At 48.6% G+C, this 17,916-nt stretch overlaps 1 protein-coding gene across 6 annotated transcripts in view; it reads right to left on the minus strand.

Annotated features, from left to right (window-relative positions):
* Positions 1–17,916, minus strand: part of PLXNA1 (plexin A1) — a 293,334-nt gene that overhangs the window by 160,795 nt on the left and 114,623 nt on the right. For 2 of the 6 annotated variants that reach the window (XM_018553936.1, XM_018553937.1), the window contains exon 3: positions 586–606. The exons of 3 other annotated variants lie outside the window; for them this stretch is intronic. In XM_018553936.1, the coding sequence (XP_018409438.1) occupies positions 586–606 (21 nt within the window). Of the gene's footprint in view, positions 1–585; positions 615–17,916 lie in introns of all 6 variants that reach the window. One more of the 6 variants, XM_018553935.1, reaches the window with a different exon arrangement.

The following is a 17,916-nucleotide window of genomic DNA, read 5'->3' on the forward strand; positions in this document are numbered from 1 at the left end:
GCATCTCACAAGAAAAATAGATGCAAAAAACCTCCCCTCCTCCCTCTTCCCACAAAAGAGAGATATTTGTTTGTTTTTTTCCCCCAATTACAGTCAGGATCAGCACAGCTGATAACAAAATAACGTGTCTATTAAAACATATTTTGGTTTTCAGTGTCTTCAGCCTCCACGAGAATTCCGGGGTAATTGTATAATTGAGCTGTAACAAGCTCCAGTCGAGGGAAAAGGAGAAAAAAAAAGAAAAAAGAAAAATGTAACTAAAAAAAACCAAATCCAATGAAACCCTTTTGGCTACAGCTGTCAAATTACATATTTTAATGAGGAGAAAATAAAGAAATTTTGTGAAAACGCGAGGAAGTTAGCGGAGGACTGAAATGTGGGTCAATAGAGACTAAGCGCTCTGGAACAAAGGGATATTAGCACGTAATAATAGATTTGGGAGGAGAGCAGAGCCAACGCACACGGAGAGCCAATATTTGTATATACGTTGTGCTCCACCCGATGCTTTAGGGCCCATTCACACCGTGTTATGCCCCATGCGCTGAGTCGGAGGGCAAACTATCTCCAAACCCGCCCCCACTTAACAAGACCACCCGCAATGGGTCCCTGCAGCACTTCTCCAGTTATTTCCATCTCCTGCCACCCACATCAGCCGGTGTCACGGGTCGGGCACTTAAAAACTTCAGTCTGCAGCCCCGGAGCCCGTTCTGTCATGTGGCCGCGCTGACCAATGAACTCTCCCCATTGCCGGCATCACCAGCCTCCGGGGAAACATACTGACGTTTTTTAAATGCCTGACCCATTACACTGGCTGATGTGGGCGGCTGGAGTTGGAGATACCAGGAGATAAGGACTTCTCTAGAATCTCTCCCATCCTCTGGAACTCTTTACCCCAACCTGTCCGACTATTTCCCACTCTGACTGCCTTTAGGCGATCCCTTAAGATTCATCTCTCCAGGGAAGCCTATCCCACCTCAACCTAACCACTCAACCATCACGTTCTCAAACAATTCATCCCCACACAGCTACCTCCTCATGTATTACTTCCCCCTCCCTTTTAGATTGTAAGCCCTCAGGGGCAGGGCCCTCCTTACCATCTTGTCTTGAATTGTATTGTTATTGTAATGTCTTCCTTATATTGTAAAGCGCTGCGCACACTGTTGGCGCTATATAAACCCTGTATAATAATAATAATGTGCTGCGAGGACCGGGGCTTTGGGAGGGGAGGGTGTTGTGAGATCAACGGGTGACGTTTACATCTTTGGTGAACTAGCCCTTTAAGACAGCCCTGCCATTGCATCAAACATGGAGCATGCATCATTATTGGTAGCACAGAGCGCATGCTCATTATCAAGGAACTTTGAGGAATATCACCGCATCCACCAATGCATGTAATGTGCATTGGTGAAAGGGCCCTACATTTTGGGTGGAAGTCACCAAGTAGCACCACTGGGTGTAATTCATTTACTAGGGATCATCTAAGGCTCCTTCATTGGAGGTCAAGATATTCTTAGGGCCATTTACACCTCTACTAAGGTTCTTGAAAGGGCCAACCTGATACTTCGTTATAGGTGGAGTCTTGTGTCCTAAGTAAAAAAAAAAATCTCCTCTTAGTCACCCAAACAAGTGCCCCCATTGGAAGATTTCCCCTCTATTCCTGTTCCAATTTGGAAGGGTGAACAAGTTCTCAGCAGGCAGGGATCGATCCGGAAGTCGTAATGCACGACGTGTTGGGCAAAATTGGATTGTCTACAGCCAATAGAATACATACCATATGAGGGAGTGATAACATGAAAACCTAGATCAGGGGTCAGCATCTTCTGCACTCCCGTTGTTGTGGAACTACAATTCCCATGAGCCATTGCAAAGACTGACAGCCACAGGCATGACTCCCAATGGGATTGGTAGTTCGACCACAACTGGAGTGCCCAGGTTGCCGACCCCTGACCTAGCTCATTCAGAAATCTGAATCTTTATTTGCTCAATGTCAGAATCTCAGCAGAGAGAACCAACCTGTAAAAGAGCAACTCCCCTTTAAGACCCTTATTAACCAATGCACCGCCACAGACTCCAGTACAGGCGGGCGGCGGTGATCGGTGATGTGACGGCGGCCATTCCGCTCTTTGCTTTGCTGCTAATGCCTTCCACCCTCCTAACAGGCTTACTATGAATGTCAGCTCTGATTTGGAAGGGCCGGGCGGCTCACGTTAACTTACAGTGACAGCCAGAGGAAGGAGAGGGCTGAAAAGTGTCCTATTATGCGCAGCCCATATCCGGAATGACACAAAGCCAGAGCAAAGAATAAAAAAATGCGCACAAGTCGCTCAAGATTTTCTTAGAACCAGTTGGCGTCCTGATTTGCTTCCGCGGGTAAAAGCTGAACTCCGGAATAAGCAAATATCGTCCCCATACAAGAGTCATGTGTATTGTTCCTCGAATGTCAATGAGCTGTGTACATTTCCTCCAGCTCTGTGCATAACTTGGAGTTTACTGCAATGAAGACTGATCACTGCCGCTCTCTCACCTTGTGCAGGGTGACTGGTCTCGTCTCCGCCCCCTCCTGTAATAAAGACCGGTCACTGCCGCTCTCTCACCTTGTGCAGGGTGACTGGTCTCGTCTCCGCCCCCTCCTGTAATAAAGACCGGTCACTGCTGCTCTCTCACCTTGTGCAGGGTGACTGGTCTCGTCTCCGCACCCCCTCCTGTAGTTTTATGCAGGCGGCCTGTAGTGGGTGGGGTTTCCTGGGCCCCAGGGGTGGCGGTCAGAGTTTTGGGTGGGCTTGCACCCAGCCCTCTTCTGTATACCAATTCCCTATGGATGCCCATCCTGGAATCTATTGTGCAGATAAGTCCATTAGGACACGCATACTGAAGCCCTCAGTGAGGACATGTTTTTCAAGCTGCAAGTTCCAGGGCTGTCGGCTGGATGGCGGATCATTACTTTAAGTCACTGACTTGACACAAGCATGCAGATCAAACATCATGCGTTGTGTGCTTGTTCCAGATCAGTCACTCATTAGGCACTAAAGCCGGGATAAGGATGACTTTGAAATCTAAAACTCGAGAAATATGTCTGCAAAGGCAACGCCAATCTCCATCCTGACAGATCCCTGTAATCCGCCTCTTTTGGCATCATTAAGAATAATTCTGATAACCCGGCAAAAGTGGACGGAACATTAGATACTCTTTTTATAAGTGCTGCATGCCGAGTAATGTGCCTAACGTTCCTAGGTATTTATAACCTCTCACAGAGATCCCCCCGACAATGTCTTCATCTGCTTTCCTCTCCAGAAGCACAGCCCCATCTTTGTTCAGGCAACACCCAGGGTCACCAGCTACTTCCTGGACTGAGCTGCTGGCTTAGAGATGATATATTCAGGCAGTGGCGTCACAAGGGGTATGCGTGGGATGCCACCATTAAAGGGGTGACACCAAAATGACTCATTTTGGTGTCACCCCCTTTGAAAAGTCGGGCACTCGGTCACGGACCCAGAGCCCGACAGTGTCAGGAGAGAAGAAGGGACCCGGCGGCATTCCTTATCCCGCTGGATGAACGTCCCCTCCTCTCTCTGATGGCGTCCATCACCAAGATGGCCGTCGGCAGGCCTCAATAAGACCGCACATGTGCGATGACGTCACAGCAGGGTGTCACCCGGTCTCCGCTCTGGGTGTCACCCAGCCTCGGGACGCCCCTGCATTCATGTAAACGTAATTCCTGGCTGACACATATCAGCCCCTGTGACTTGCTACAAAGTTACAATGTTGCAGTCTGATCACTTGGGGAGGGGAGACTGAGGAAATGCCATATCTGACCTGCAGCAGTCTGATCACTTGGGGAGGGGAGACTGAGGAAATGCTATCTCTGGCCTGCAGCAGACTGATGACATCATCTCAGCCTAAGCAAAGCCATTGATTGGGTCTCCAGGTTTTTTTAACAATAAAAACTGGAACTTTATGGAGAAATATATTGTTGCTGTATACTGAGACATTGACAGGATTTTATTCATGCAGACTTGTAAAGTTACTGGAAGGTAGGGTCCCTTATTCACCTACCAGGTACCCATGTAAGCCTGGATAGAGAAGCAAGGGGGTCGATTTATAAAGCAGTGAATGTGACTTCACGAAACGTTGCCTGGCGGAGAATCAATCAAGGTCAATGAACCTGAAAGATTCACCTGCAGAGAATGTTTGCTAGTTGTCAGATTCGCTGCTTTATAAATGTGCCCCATAGTCTGTGATGGCACTGGGTACTCACACCCGAGTAACAGTGGCAATCCTAATACATTTAATGATCAGCAATTCCCCCTCATCACTGCCATTACAATCCAGAGTACAGACAAGAGTACCCACAATGCACAGTGACGGGTCACGAGCCGCATTCTTGGCCTCGCTGTAAAGTTGTTAATCTATAGATTAGTTCAGGTTTCCGGTTCCATCTCCTGGCAGGCCCCTGACGGCCGGTCTTGCCAGGTAATAATTCTTTGTTTATTAGTTCCTGGATGAGCCGCAAAGTCTTGGCGTCTAGTTAATTATGATTAGAGAAATGACGGAGATTAATTGCGGTCATTAGTAACGCGTCTTTAAAGTGGGAAATGTGGAAAGATGGAGGAACGGTTCTGTCACTGGGTGGGAAGAGAGCATGTATTCCAACCAAACAGGAGCGCTCTTATATTAGCCTCCTCCCTTGATGGGAAAGGGTCTTCACAAGAACCCAGATGAGGGGGAACCACGTGGGTCATTATACCGCCTGATTAATGGCCGACGACCTACTTGAATGAGACAGTGCAAAGGGCAGCAATGTGGAAGAAGAACGAGGGGAAAGGATCCAGAAATGTACATGTCCAAGTTTATAGCACAATCAATTCTGCTGGACACTGCTGCCCGGGGGCCACATTCGGCCCTTAATGTGCAGCCCTCAAGGTCGCTTTGGTGCCAACAAGCCAGTAAGCCAATGAAGGAACATAGACTGGTTCCCACAGAGTCTAACTGATTTTCTCTGGTGTCCATCTCTTTTCTCTGGGTTTTTTTCCCTCTAAACTTGTATATAAATGTGGCCCCAAGAAATGTTTAAGGGGTCTGTAAGGAGCACACATATGGAAGCATTGACTTGTAAAGGGGCTGCAATAGTAGTGATCTCTAGCAATCTATAGTAATGCATCACATCTATGACTTCCTCCTGAAGCATGTTCCTCGTCTCTGACCATCTCCTGTAGCTTGTCTGGTCATGTATGGTCTCTGACCATCTCCTGTAGCTTGTCTGGTCATGTATGGTTTCTGATCATCTCCTCTAACATGTTTCTTAATGCATGGACTCTGTAGCTTGTTTGGTCATGTATGGTCTCTAATCACCTCCCCTAGCATGTCTGGTCATGCATGGTCTCTGGCCATCTCCACTAACATGTTTGTTCATGGTCTCTATAGCATGATTGGTCATGTATGGTCTCTGACCATCTCCTGTAGCTTGTCTGGTCATGCTTGGTTTCTGTCCATCTTCTGTAGCATATTTATTCATGCGTGGTTTCTGATCATCTCCTCTAACATGTTTGTTCATGCATGGTCTCTGACCTTCCCCTCTAACATGTTTCTTCATGCATGGACTCTGTAGCATGTTAGGTCATACATGGTCTCTGACCATGTCCTATAGCTTGTTTGGTCATGCATGTTCTCTGACCACCTCCTGTAGAACCTTTGGTCGTGCCGGGTCTCTGACTATCTCTTATAGCATGTTTGGTCATGCATGGTCTCTGTAGCATGTCTGGTCATGCATGGTCTCTGTAGCATGTCTGGTCATGCATGGTCTCTGACTATCTCCTGTAGCATGTCTGGTCATGCATGATCTGACCATCTCCTGTAGCATGTCTTGTCATGCATGATCTCTGACCATCTCCTGTAGCATTTTAAGTCATGCATGATCCCTGACCACCTCTTATCACATGCCTGAAATCTGTCAGCTTTCTGTAGCATTACATTGACTGAATTTTAGGTGTGGCCCTTTGGTAATGTCGGGGGTCTCAGCTGAGGCCCCCTATATCAGAAGACGTGACAACCATTAATCTAAATCCAACTCTATTAAAAACTGTTTTATTACATTTCGGTCAGTGTGCGGAAGAATTAAAACATCCTCAGCAAAACCAAAGTTTCACTAAAACTAAACATTTGTGTATCAACTAATTGTTATTTTTCTTTTATATATTACAGTGTAATCTTTCTTCTTTTTAATCTCAAGGTTGGTGATCTTCAACCGCTTTCAGTCACTTCCTGTCTGCATGCCCTCGGTCCATCGTCAGCTGCACATCACAGCTGTAGACCGACAGTGACAACAGTGGACCATGCCTGTGCAATGTGCGCCGACAAGGTCGCATAGAATCTCCACCAGGGGGCGTATATGGCAGGGTGACAACAGAGAACAAATGGGACACCGTTGTCACCCCATATCAGGAAGCATGGGCCTCCATGGCAGGATCACCAGGTATTCTTTTAATGAATACTGCAGAGATAAATAAAAAAAATATTGACAGCAAATTTCTGAAAATTCATTGAACATGTTAAAGCTTTAATGAGATTTTAGTGATTGGGTTTAGATCCACATTAAAGCCATATTGGGTAACTGCCAAAATCAGAATTCAGCAGCGGCATGTTGGTAGATGGAAAGGTTAACAGTCGCGGGGCAATAATACAAAATTTGTATGTTCAGAAGGTAGTGTTAGCGATAAAATAAAAAAATGGAAAGAAATGAAAAAAAATTATGCCCCTCCCGCTAGACTTTTTTTGACGAAACTCTGCGCCCTTATCTCTCGGCGGAGGTGATTAATTCCCTGTGACTGGCAGCAGCAACAGGAGCGGGAGCTCGACGTGGCCACACTTCAAAGCCAGGGGCTTATCTGCCTCAAACACACGCGGCAACCTTTTCAGAAAAACCCTTCACTGTTCTCCGGGCCGATCGCAGCCGCAGAAAAGCACAAGAGAGAGGGGCCTTGCGTGCCAGCTACTTGGCCAAAAACCTTATTTGTTTTCCATGTAATTCTTTTCTCCCTTCAGTGGACATCATCTCCACCACATGTTTCTTTGTACAACCCTCCGCTGCGCATTAAAAGAAGAAAAAAAAGTGAGATGTTTATTAAAAAGAAGCCGGCGTCTCTCCCCCTGCGTCTTTATTCCTTCTCTACATGCCGGGGAGACATTTTATGGGTAGGAAATCAGACCTGTAACTTGTTTATGACGTTTTAGGGCTCGTTCACACCGCTGCCCATGCGTTACTGTGCACTTCATCGCAACGCGTGCTAAATGTAGTGGTACAATGCGGTGCCATTTACTCTATATAGCACCCCAAGGCGCCTTGCCGACAAATGTGCATGTACCCATTTCTGGCAGTACACCACGATGCATGTTAGTGCGTTACCGCACACTGCGCTGCAACACACGTGTGTCGGCAAAATGTGTTGTGCTGTTCAGAGTGAATGGCACTACATTACGCCAATGCATGTAGCGTGCTCTGTCGTGCGTTACCGCAATGTCACAATAGCGTGTCCTTAAGGTACAGTCGATAATACGAAATCACCTGCACTCCATACAGCGTACAGACCTTGGATGAAAGGTTGGTGCTTGAAGTGAAAACACGCATGGCGCCGTGTCAGATACAGTCCATAATAGAAGTCACCAGCACTCGATATGTGCAAGAAGTAAAGCACTTTTTATTGAATTGTCACCTGCGTCATACAGCCAACGTTTCGGGGCCAGGCAGGGTCCCTTCTTCTGGGCGACATAGGTCACTATGTCGCCCAGAAGAAGGGACCCTGAGAGCGGGGAGGGGGGAAACCAGCCGTGACAGGATCGAGAAGTGAGCGAACGCCGGTATGTGTTCGCTCACCTCCCGATCTACTGAGCTGACCTGTGACAGTCTCATTGTCACAGGTCGGCTAGAACTATGAGGTGAGTGAAAAGCAGTCCCCTCATAGTTCTCCTTTAATGTCACTTTAACAATATAAAAAGCTTGACTTCCACTGGGAAATCTTTACACCAACCCAGGGCCGCTCTAGTATTTGAAAAAATTATTTGGGGCCCCCTTAAACTGCAGCTTCTAATGATCTGATGTCCAGTGGCCCCTCGGCTACATGGTAACACTTTTGCTGGCCAAGAGATGGGCTGGGAGCACCGGGGCTCAGACAGTTTGGCCGCCGGTATGACAGCCAGTTGTGGGGCAGCTGTTGAGCCAATGTTTATCACAAGCCATGGGACAGATGGAATTCCTTTGAACAGCTGCTGTCATGAGGTCTGACCAGCAGGAGGGGAAGGAGGGGAGGAAGCCGAAAAAATAAAATTAAAAAAAGCGCAAGGGTGGCACCTTTTTCCCGCGGGCTGACCCCTACGGCCAGCGGCGTACTTCCCGCATTCCGCAGACATCACAAGGCCGGAGCTGTGCGCCCCCATGATCCCTTTATAAACTGTTTACTGAAGCAACAGCAAAGACGGCCGCTAAAAGGGGGCTTTGTTCAAAGGCTCGGGTGTTTTTTTTCCTCTTTCTTGTAAAAAGTTAATTTACTTTTTGCAGACAACATGAAAACCAGAAGGAACAATGCGGCCTTCACTTCCTTCCAACACTCGTAAGTGCAAACTCAAAAACACAACATAAAAAGAGCTTTGTATTATTGGGTGGGGGGAGGGGGGGTGTTTTGTCTATTTTTAGGTTGCGGCATCACAAAGCGTTTTGTAACTGGGATTTAAAGACACCTTAGACTAACGCTGGTCGTACGGATTGGAGCAATTTCTTGCTAAATCGGCCAAAAGTCGATCCATTGGTGACCCACCCTGCAAGAACCATCAATTTTTCCTGAAGGAGCCGGGCGGGAAATTAAAGGAGAACTATGAGGGGAGTGATTTTCACTCAGCCTCATAGTACAAGCCGACGTGTGACAATGAAATTGTCACACGTCGGCTCAATAGATCGGGAAGTGAGCAAACGCATACCGGCGTTTGCTCACTTCTCGATGATCTCCCTGCAGAGATTCCTCCCCTCCCATGTCCGATCCTCCAGAGCTGACTGGAGGAACGGACAGGGGAGGGGGAGGGTACAGCTGGCTCTGCCTCTAGATAGGCAGAGCCAGCTGTCACTCACCAGCTGGGTGGATCCAGACAGTAATGCCGGGATCCGTCCCGGCTGCGGCGGTCTCAGTATACCGTGAGCTGTAGCTTGCTATATACTGAGCTTTGGGTCATGGGAGGACGCTAGTTTATGTCCTCCCGTGACCCTAAAGAGAACTATGGTGGAAAGCACTTACCCCATAGTTCTCCTTTAACATTGATTGCAGTTAGTGTTTGGGGTATTTCACCAGCCGTGGGTGCTGGATGTCATAATACAATAGCCCGTCAGGAGGGATTCCTCCATCTATGTATAGCATGGATGAGGGAATCACGTGATATCACTTTCGGCCCCATTAAAATCTTCACGTGAATGGCCAGCTTAAGGGCCCATTCACACCACATCCAGATCATCTCCAGACCAGACTGTTTCTGGGCCGAAAATGCATTCCAATGTATCCCTATGCTATTTCTGGCATCTGTTCACACCAGCGCAGTCCCTTCCAGACCAGGCTAGACAAATACTGCAATGTCTCATTTTGTCTGGTCTGGAATGCACTGGAACTGCGGGCAGGTTCACACCATTTTCCGGACCAGATCTGGTCAGGGAAATTGTATGAACCTGCCCTAAGGGCTCGATCTGCTGCATTGACCTGAGTTCATCAACGTGGGCTGAATGCAAGGCCCCGTTATTCTCCATGTGTCCTGTGCACACCATACAAGTGCGTTGGTGCGTATTATTATTATTATTATACAGGATTTATATAGCGCCAACAGTTTGCGCAGCGCTTTACAATATACCTTTAAATGGATAGAAAGCAAAGTATTACATAGGGCAAAGCTACATAAAGATACAATGTAACACATCGAAGGCAAACTGCACCTTCCTTCTAGTGGGGGGACTACAAGTTCCAGGTGTCCTGGTATGAAAAGTTTTGACGGGGGGAATGCTATGTAAACCCTGGGGATAATCTGGGTGTCGGTATTATCGCCAGTGGCGGGGGGGCGCTGGCTCTGGAAGAAAGTGACACAAGACAAGGCCTCACTATCGTCCGTTGACTACGAGAAGTACATCCACATAAGCTCTTCGTGGAAGGAGTCAGTGCGCTAATCCCCAGAGATCAGCCCTTGTCAGGCGAGCTTAGCTCAGCCGAATATTGATTCGCTAAGCTTTCCAGCCAGAAGTGTCTCAGTACATCCAGAGCGAGAGGAGGCGCGAGCAAAGAAAGCGACAAGGACAGATCCGGCCCGCGAATAGACGGCGACCCGCCACAACTAGCAGAGGGGATAAAGGACGCTTCCGATTGGTCACCCGGCAATACTTCAATTGTAATCATGTTGTTTCTTTCTCTCGTTGGAATCTAAATTGGGTGAAATGGGCGCGCTGTAGGCGGAGACTCGGCCACAGATTGACGCAGCGCATCCTCCAGACACTAAAAGTGGAGGGGTGGCTAGGTGGACCTATGCGTGCCTGGCAGCAGATAGGGGCGGAAAAACAAAACTGACCGATTGGTTTCTGACATTCGGCTGTAATCCAACTGGGCTGAGAGGCTGGAGGGGGTGACAACGCTGCAAGGGGTTTCAACAAGCATGCTAGAAAGGTGACAACGCTGCAGACATTTCAATGAGCATGATGGAAGGGTGACTCTGCCGCAATAGTTTCAACGAACATGCTGGAAGGGTGACAACATTGCAGAGGTTTCAACGAACATGCTGGAAGGGTGACAACATTGCAGAGGTTTCAACGAACATGTTGGAAGGGTGACAACATTGCAGAGGTTTCAACAAACATGCTGAAAGGGTGACAACGTTGCAGTAGCTTCATGAAGCTTGATAAATTGTGTGAGGGCTCATTCAGACCTCGGTGCTCTGGCGTTATTATTGCACGCGATGTGTTATGTTGCTGGATTTCAACGAACATGCTGGAAGGGTGACAACATTGCAGAGGTTTCAACGAACATGTTGGAAGGGTGACAACATTGCAGAGGTTTCAACAAACATGCTGAAAGGGTGACAACGTTGCAGTAGCTTCATGAAGCTTGATAAATTGTGTGAGGGCTCATTCAGACCTCGGTGCTCTGGCGTTATTATTGCACGCGATGTGTTATGTTGCTGGTGGTCCATTCAAATAAAGCACAAAAACACCCCAAAAAACTTGACATTGTCAACGCAGCGCATGGTATCGTGTTGTTGTGCATTGTGGCAATTGGGGTTTAATGGGGGTATAATGCACTGTAGGTGTAATGCACTGTGTTCGAGGGGCAATGGGGGTGTAATGCACTGTGTCGGAGGGGGGTGTAATGCACTGTGATGAAGGGGCAATGGGGGAGTAATGCACTGTGATGAAGGGGCAATGGGGATGTAATGCACTGTGCTGAAGGGGCGATGGGGGTGTAATGCACTGTGCTGGAGGGGCAATGGGGATGTAATGCACTGTGTTGTAGGGGCAATGGGGATGTAATGCACTGTGTTGTAGGGGCAATGGGGGTGTAATGCACTGTGTTGTAGGGGCAATGGGGGTGTAATGCACTGTGATGAAGGTGCAATGGGGGTGTAATGCACTGTGATGAAGGTGCAATGGGGGTGTAACGCACTTTAACAATCATCCTCCTGCATGCAGTAAATGAATATAACGAATCCAGAAACGCGGTGATAAAATCTTTGTGCAGTAAACACACACAGAGACGCATCCAATCAGAAGGAACTCTTTGATGCCGGGTGGCGGGTCTACTTGCCATTCCCCTTCATTCGGTGGCATATGCTGCCTTTTCATTGGCATATTGGTGCCTCGGGCTACGCTGTGGACAACAGGTGGAACATCACAGCAACACCTCGCGCGAGGACGCTTCCCCTTTCCCTGGTGCGCCATTGGCAGCCAGCAATGGGCAGCAACTTCTGCAGCCCGACAGATGTCAATTACAGAGAAGTCTTCGATTCTTCTCCGATCAAAGCAATTATCCTACATCACGGCGTCGGCACATACACATCCTGGAAGAAAAAGAAAAGAGGCTTCGTATGCTCTAAAAGTACCTCCGGCCATATGGCGCCGGTCTGGAGACGTTCCAGAGCAGTTGGCGCCTTTATTAGTGCAGCCTCATAAAGTGGGGTGGCATCCATATCAGGCAATGTGTGTGTTTTGGGGTCCCCTGGATGATTGAAAACACTAGAGGGGGGCTTTGACAATAGGGAAGGGCATTGTTTACATCTTTTATAGCTCGAGGGGATATTACAAAAATACTGTAGAGATCCAACTATGTACAATTCAAAAATGAGACGGCCCGGGCCGGATTTCTCAGGCAAATGTTTCTTTATATGAACCTGTTACAAAGCTTCTTCCCTGGAGATCCCGCCAGTAAGAGCATTTCCTGTTGCAGGCTTGCTGGGCGATGCCACTGCCTAAAAATAGTAATGAGCCTGTCATGTGACTTCCTCCAGTTGACTGTTGGGCTGCCTGACTCACAGACCAAGGGTTAGTCAAACATAAGCCCTCCATAGGTGCTTTACCTACAAATCCCAACATGCCTTTCCCTCTGGAAGTCATGTCTGTAACTGGCAGTCTTGCAGTGCCTTGTGGGATTTGTAGTTCCACAACAGCTGGAGGGCCAGAGTTGCCCACCCCTGGTCCAGGCACTTTTAGGGCCTCATTCACACGAGAAAAGGCCGGTATGTACAGCTCAGTGCTGCATGCATGGTCGTATCGGGCAGCTCCCGGGCAGGACGGGTGCTGCGTGTGATTAGTACGCAGCCCCCGTCCTTCTCTATGGGACTACGCGGCCGTACGTCACCCTTCCATCCTGTCAGCATACGAGTACGGACACCCGCACGGACGTGCAGGGCTGGTGAGTGTATGGCAGCGTACTCCCATAGGGGGACATTCATGTCCCCAGCTTTCTGCTCCCGGACCCCATGTCACCTTCATGCTTCCAGCTCCCTGTCTCCCCCTTCGTGTCCGCAGCAGCTCTATTCGGCACTGGGCAGCAGTTCTGTGTGATGAGGGGGCGGGGATTACACCGCTCCCACTCATTGGCTGCTGCCCGGCTGGATGATACTTCACGCTGCGCCCGGAACAAGGTGAGGGGAGCAGCGTGAAGCATGTAGGGCCCAGGACAGGAGGAAGAGGTCCCGGGACTGACATTAGTGGTTACCGGGATAATAAATATCCTGGTAATCAGCGGTTACCAAGGGCCCCCTCCAAGTGGCGGAACTCCAGGCCCGGTCGCGGCCGCGACCTCTGCGACCCTGGTAGTTACGCCACTGCGCTGCAGACAGGGTATCCCCCACCCGCAGGTGCTCTTCAGCAAAGGGACGGGATGCAGTGGTGTCATTGACCTTATATGGCCATGTAGCCATATAAGGTCAATGATGTCACCACAAGCACCCCGCCCCTTTTTTTTACGCGCCCCTGTAGTTACCTGGATGCCGTATGCATTTGATACATGATGCAAGATAACATGTTTTCTATCCTCAAGCACACGCACCCCTAACAAGTTCCGGGAGCCGCTAACAGCATTCCTGAATTTCTCAAGGAGCCATTAAAAGGAAAACGAACAGACAGACGATTCCATATACAGCAGACTAAAAGCTCCTTCGTTGTGACCGCCGTCCAGACTACCAATTAGGTCGGGGCCTCAGCAGCGCAGAGCGGAGTAGCAGGTTGGGTTTGCGGCGAGCGAGCGTTGTGTTCGCTTCTAGAAATAATAATGATCAAGAGGATTTGAGTACCTTACAGCGTTTCAAGATGTACAAAGCTGCAAAAACATCTCGCGACAGCCCCGAGCTGGAAATATGTTCAATAATCTAAACAAAGCCAAGGGTGACACCGGGTCAGGGCTCTCCGCAGAGAAAGGGGACAATGATTTATGACAACTGGGAGGACAACTGAAAGTCTGCTGTATATAGGAGCCAATCAGAATTCAGCTATCAGGTTTCTATTTTTCTAAGCCCTCCATAAATATAATTTTATAGCGGCTGATCCTGCGAGCGGCTCTATTAATACTTCACTTCCTGTAAAAGGGTGACAACGCCATCGTCTGCTGTGAAATTGCACAGCAGCGTTGTCACCTTGAGACACACAGGGTAGTCTTAGATGAAAATGTAGTTTTAAAAACACTTAAGAAGTTACAGCAACAGTTTTTGCTTTTTTTGGAAAAAAATTAAGGTTTAAGGCATATGAATGAAAGTTGAGCGTTGTAAGCACCACCGACAGTGTTATATGGTCCGTCCTAACCCTGTAACTGTCATTTTTCATGCTCTGGCCTGCTAAAGGAAGTGAGAAAAATGACAGATCCCCTGGCGGGATCAACTTATGTTATATGGGGGGACCAAAAGCTGCTGTGTTTAGACAAGCGACAGACTGCTTAACCCTTTCCTGCCGGCTGTACACATACATGGCAGGACGGAGGTGTGACTTATGTCGTGTATGTGTGTGTGTGTTAGGGATGCACCAATACTAGTATCGGTATCGGTGCCGATACCGAGTATTTGGGTGAGTACTCGTACTCGCCCAAATGCTCCGATACCTAGCACGAGTACTTCCTGTATCAGGAAGCCGGGCAGCGCATCATTACACGGTGCCCGGTTTCCTGATTGGCCAGGAAACGGCTCCATGCTCTCTCGTCACTTGTAATGAGAGAGTATGGAGCCGACTTCCCGGCCAATCAGGAAGCCGGGTAGTGTGCAATGACCCGCTTGGTCAGGAAGGTAGCAAATGCGGAAGCCGGGCGCCGTGTATTGACGCAGCGCCCGGCAATCTGATTGGCCGGGAAGCCGGCGTCATACTCCCTTGTCATCTCATGAATCATAATATTAAGAAAGTGACTTTAAAGCATTAGTTTGTATTGCTTTAGAAAAAATGTGACCTGTCCCTTTAAGAAAAAGTATCGGTAATTGGTATCTGCGAGTACTTGATCAAAAGTATCGGTACTCGGTCTTAAAAAAGTGGTATCGGTGCATCCCTAAGGACTTTTGCTGAAATCCCTTTGATTGGTGTGCTGGTGATATCCCCTTATTCATGTGCGGTTCACGGTGCCACCCGTGGTCACTACGAGCACCCGCCTGTATATACAGGACATCTATTGATCCGGTAAGGAGTGCAGCAGGATACTCTCTTCAAATTAACTTACCACCGGCACGCGGAGGGTTAATCGGCCCCTCTGTGACACGCGGCTGGCAAACGCGCGTCCCGCCGCCCGCTCCATTAATATCAGTGATTTCTCTCCTGCTCACATTACAGTGTCGGGAGCTGTCAGTGGCTGGGATATGCGGCACGTTTGCTGCTCTCATGAACATTGATTTAGATTAAGTATCTCCGTGTTTCCGCTTTATTATGCGGATATAATTAAAATCCCAATATTCTCTCGCTGGCGGCCACACCGGGTCCGAATGTGGAAATCCTATTTATATTAATCTTTATTAAATAAAATTGAGTGCGCTAAACGCCGGGACGTTCTAGGAGACACTCCAGGCTTAACTCCTTCCTGCTGGGGGCGAGGATTTCCATTCTGGGGCCCCCTGGGTGCAGACATGGCTTGGATCGTGATAACTCCCCGAAAAGGGCCACTGCAAAGACCTAAAAGGTATACGCTGGTCAAGGCTTCTGTGACAGGTCACCTATTGGGTACAAGTGACCCTGAGGTGACAGGGAATATGTGGCAGCACAATGGTGTAATGGTTAGCACTTCTTGCAGCACTGGAGGGGTCCCCAGTTCGAATCCCGGACAGGACACTATCTGCATGGAGTTTGCATGTTCTCCCTGTGCTTGTGTGGGTTCTCTGTGGGTACTCCGGTTTCCTCCCACACTCCAAAGACATGCTGGAAGGTTAATTGGCTCATGTGCATATGAGATAGGGACCTTAGATTGGACCTTGTGGGCAGGGACTGATGTGAATGTAAAGCTCTGCAGATATTGTTGCTGCTATATAATTAAAGCTGCACTCTAGGCTGATATAAAAAGACAAATTAATACAGCTCTGTATTTAAAGGAGAACTATGTGGTCAGTGCTTTTCCCCATAGTTCCCCTAAGGGTAACGGGAGGACACAAACTAGCGTCCTCCCGTCACCCAAAGCTCTATATATCGCAGCCGGGACGGATTCTGACATTACTGTCGAGATCCACCCAGCTGTGTGATTGACAGCGGGCTCTGCATATCTAGAGACAGAGACAGCTGTACCCGCCCCCTCCCCCGTCCGATCCACCAGTCAGTGCTGGAGGATCGGACAGGGGAGGAGGGGAATCACTGCAGGGAGCCGTGAGCGACAGTCACAGCTTTCTGCAGGGACAGGATCGAGAAGTGAGCGAGCGACGGCATGTGTTCGCTCACTCGCCTAATAGTTCTCCTTTAATGGCAGGCAGTGTAAGTACCTGAATGTGACCTGGTATCAGCCTCTTGCAGTCCCTGTACAGCAGTGCTGGAGTGTGGAAGAAGCAGCACAATCAGTTCATGCACTAACAAGAAGCATGCTGATCGGAGGAGAGAGAAAAGTGACAGCTATGAGCTCATCACAGTGCTGCTTCTCCAGTCACAGGTCGGGGAAGGGTTCAGGACGACCTGGCTATCAGACTGAGGACATCTAGTGGCCTAAAAATGCACTGCAGGGGAAATCGCTGGACTGAAGCTGGACGCGCTTTTGTGTCCCTTCTCACAATGCAACTCTATGAGTCGGCAGAATCCCTGAAAACAAGGCGCCTGCTGTGTGGCGCAAATCTCAAAATCTGTTAAAGTGGTACTCCACTATGGCCAGCTTTAGGTGTCCTTTCCATCTACTATAGGAGAGAGAGAGAAAGTAATTGCTCCGAGTCAATGAGAGCGCCCTCTAGTGGCTCATTGACAAAACTCTATTTGATACAGTAACAAACAATGGAAGATCGAGCGCCGATATAGGTGAAAGTCGCATCACATTGAGCAAGAATATCTCAAAACTATTTGCTCACTGAAAATACAAAGAAGGGAATTTATTAAGATAAGAGTAAAAATCTGGAGCAGCTGTGCATGGCAACCAATCAGCATCTAGCTCTCATTTTCAACACTTAACTGAACAAACTGAAGCTGACTGGTTGTCATGCACGGCTGCTCCAGATTCCCCCCCATTAGGATCCCCCTTGCCATGTGTTTTGATCTTTGGGATTGATATACTCAGTAGGTACGAAGATCTACCAACCAGCCCGCTGCATTTTTCTTATGCTTTAAACATGTCCGCCGTTTAATACTTAATACTGTCCCTTTAAATGCGATCCTGGTTCGAGAAGCCAGGGGTGGAGGGTTAATGCCTTATATAAGCGGGACCTCCTGAGACCTTCAGAAAATATTTGTATGTTGTTCTGGATTTGGAACAGACCCCGGGCTTCTCCTTCATCCTGACCTGGGAACGAGCTCAGGCCCCGAGGCTCTGCGCTGAGAGGATCCATTGTTTTCCTCGAGTTACGAAACAGCCGCAGACATGTTCCTGGGCTCTGCGCTGGAGCGGGCGGGCTCCGAATTCCGAACAAGGCCGATATTAAATGATAACACGCAATGCTATGCGCTTATCTGCCAAGAAAAGAGAGACAATGCGATACATCTGGCCGGCTGGACGCTCGCCGGGTTGTTAAATTGCTGTTTTGTTAAGGGGATGAGTTGCGTTTCATCACCAGCGGGGAGAACAGAACTTCGCTCGGGATCTTCAGAGGGCGGCGGGTAATCGGAGCGCCAAACAGGATATATCTCGGGGACTTCTCCAAGGTCATCTGGGACCCGCCGTCACACAAATCACCACTTGACCCTGTGACTGCCCCTTCAAATGTACTAATGAAGCTTCATGGGCCCCATTCTCACCTAAGCATGAGCATAAGCAGGCAATTTGG

The sequence above is a fragment of the Nanorana parkeri genome, unplaced genomic scaffold (genome assembly GCF_000935625.1).
Source record: "Nanorana parkeri isolate BGI_ZX_2015 unplaced genomic scaffold, ASM93562v1 scaffold135, whole genome shotgun sequence".
NCBI lineage: Eukaryota > Metazoa > Chordata > Amphibia > Anura > Dicroglossidae > Nanorana > Nanorana parkeri.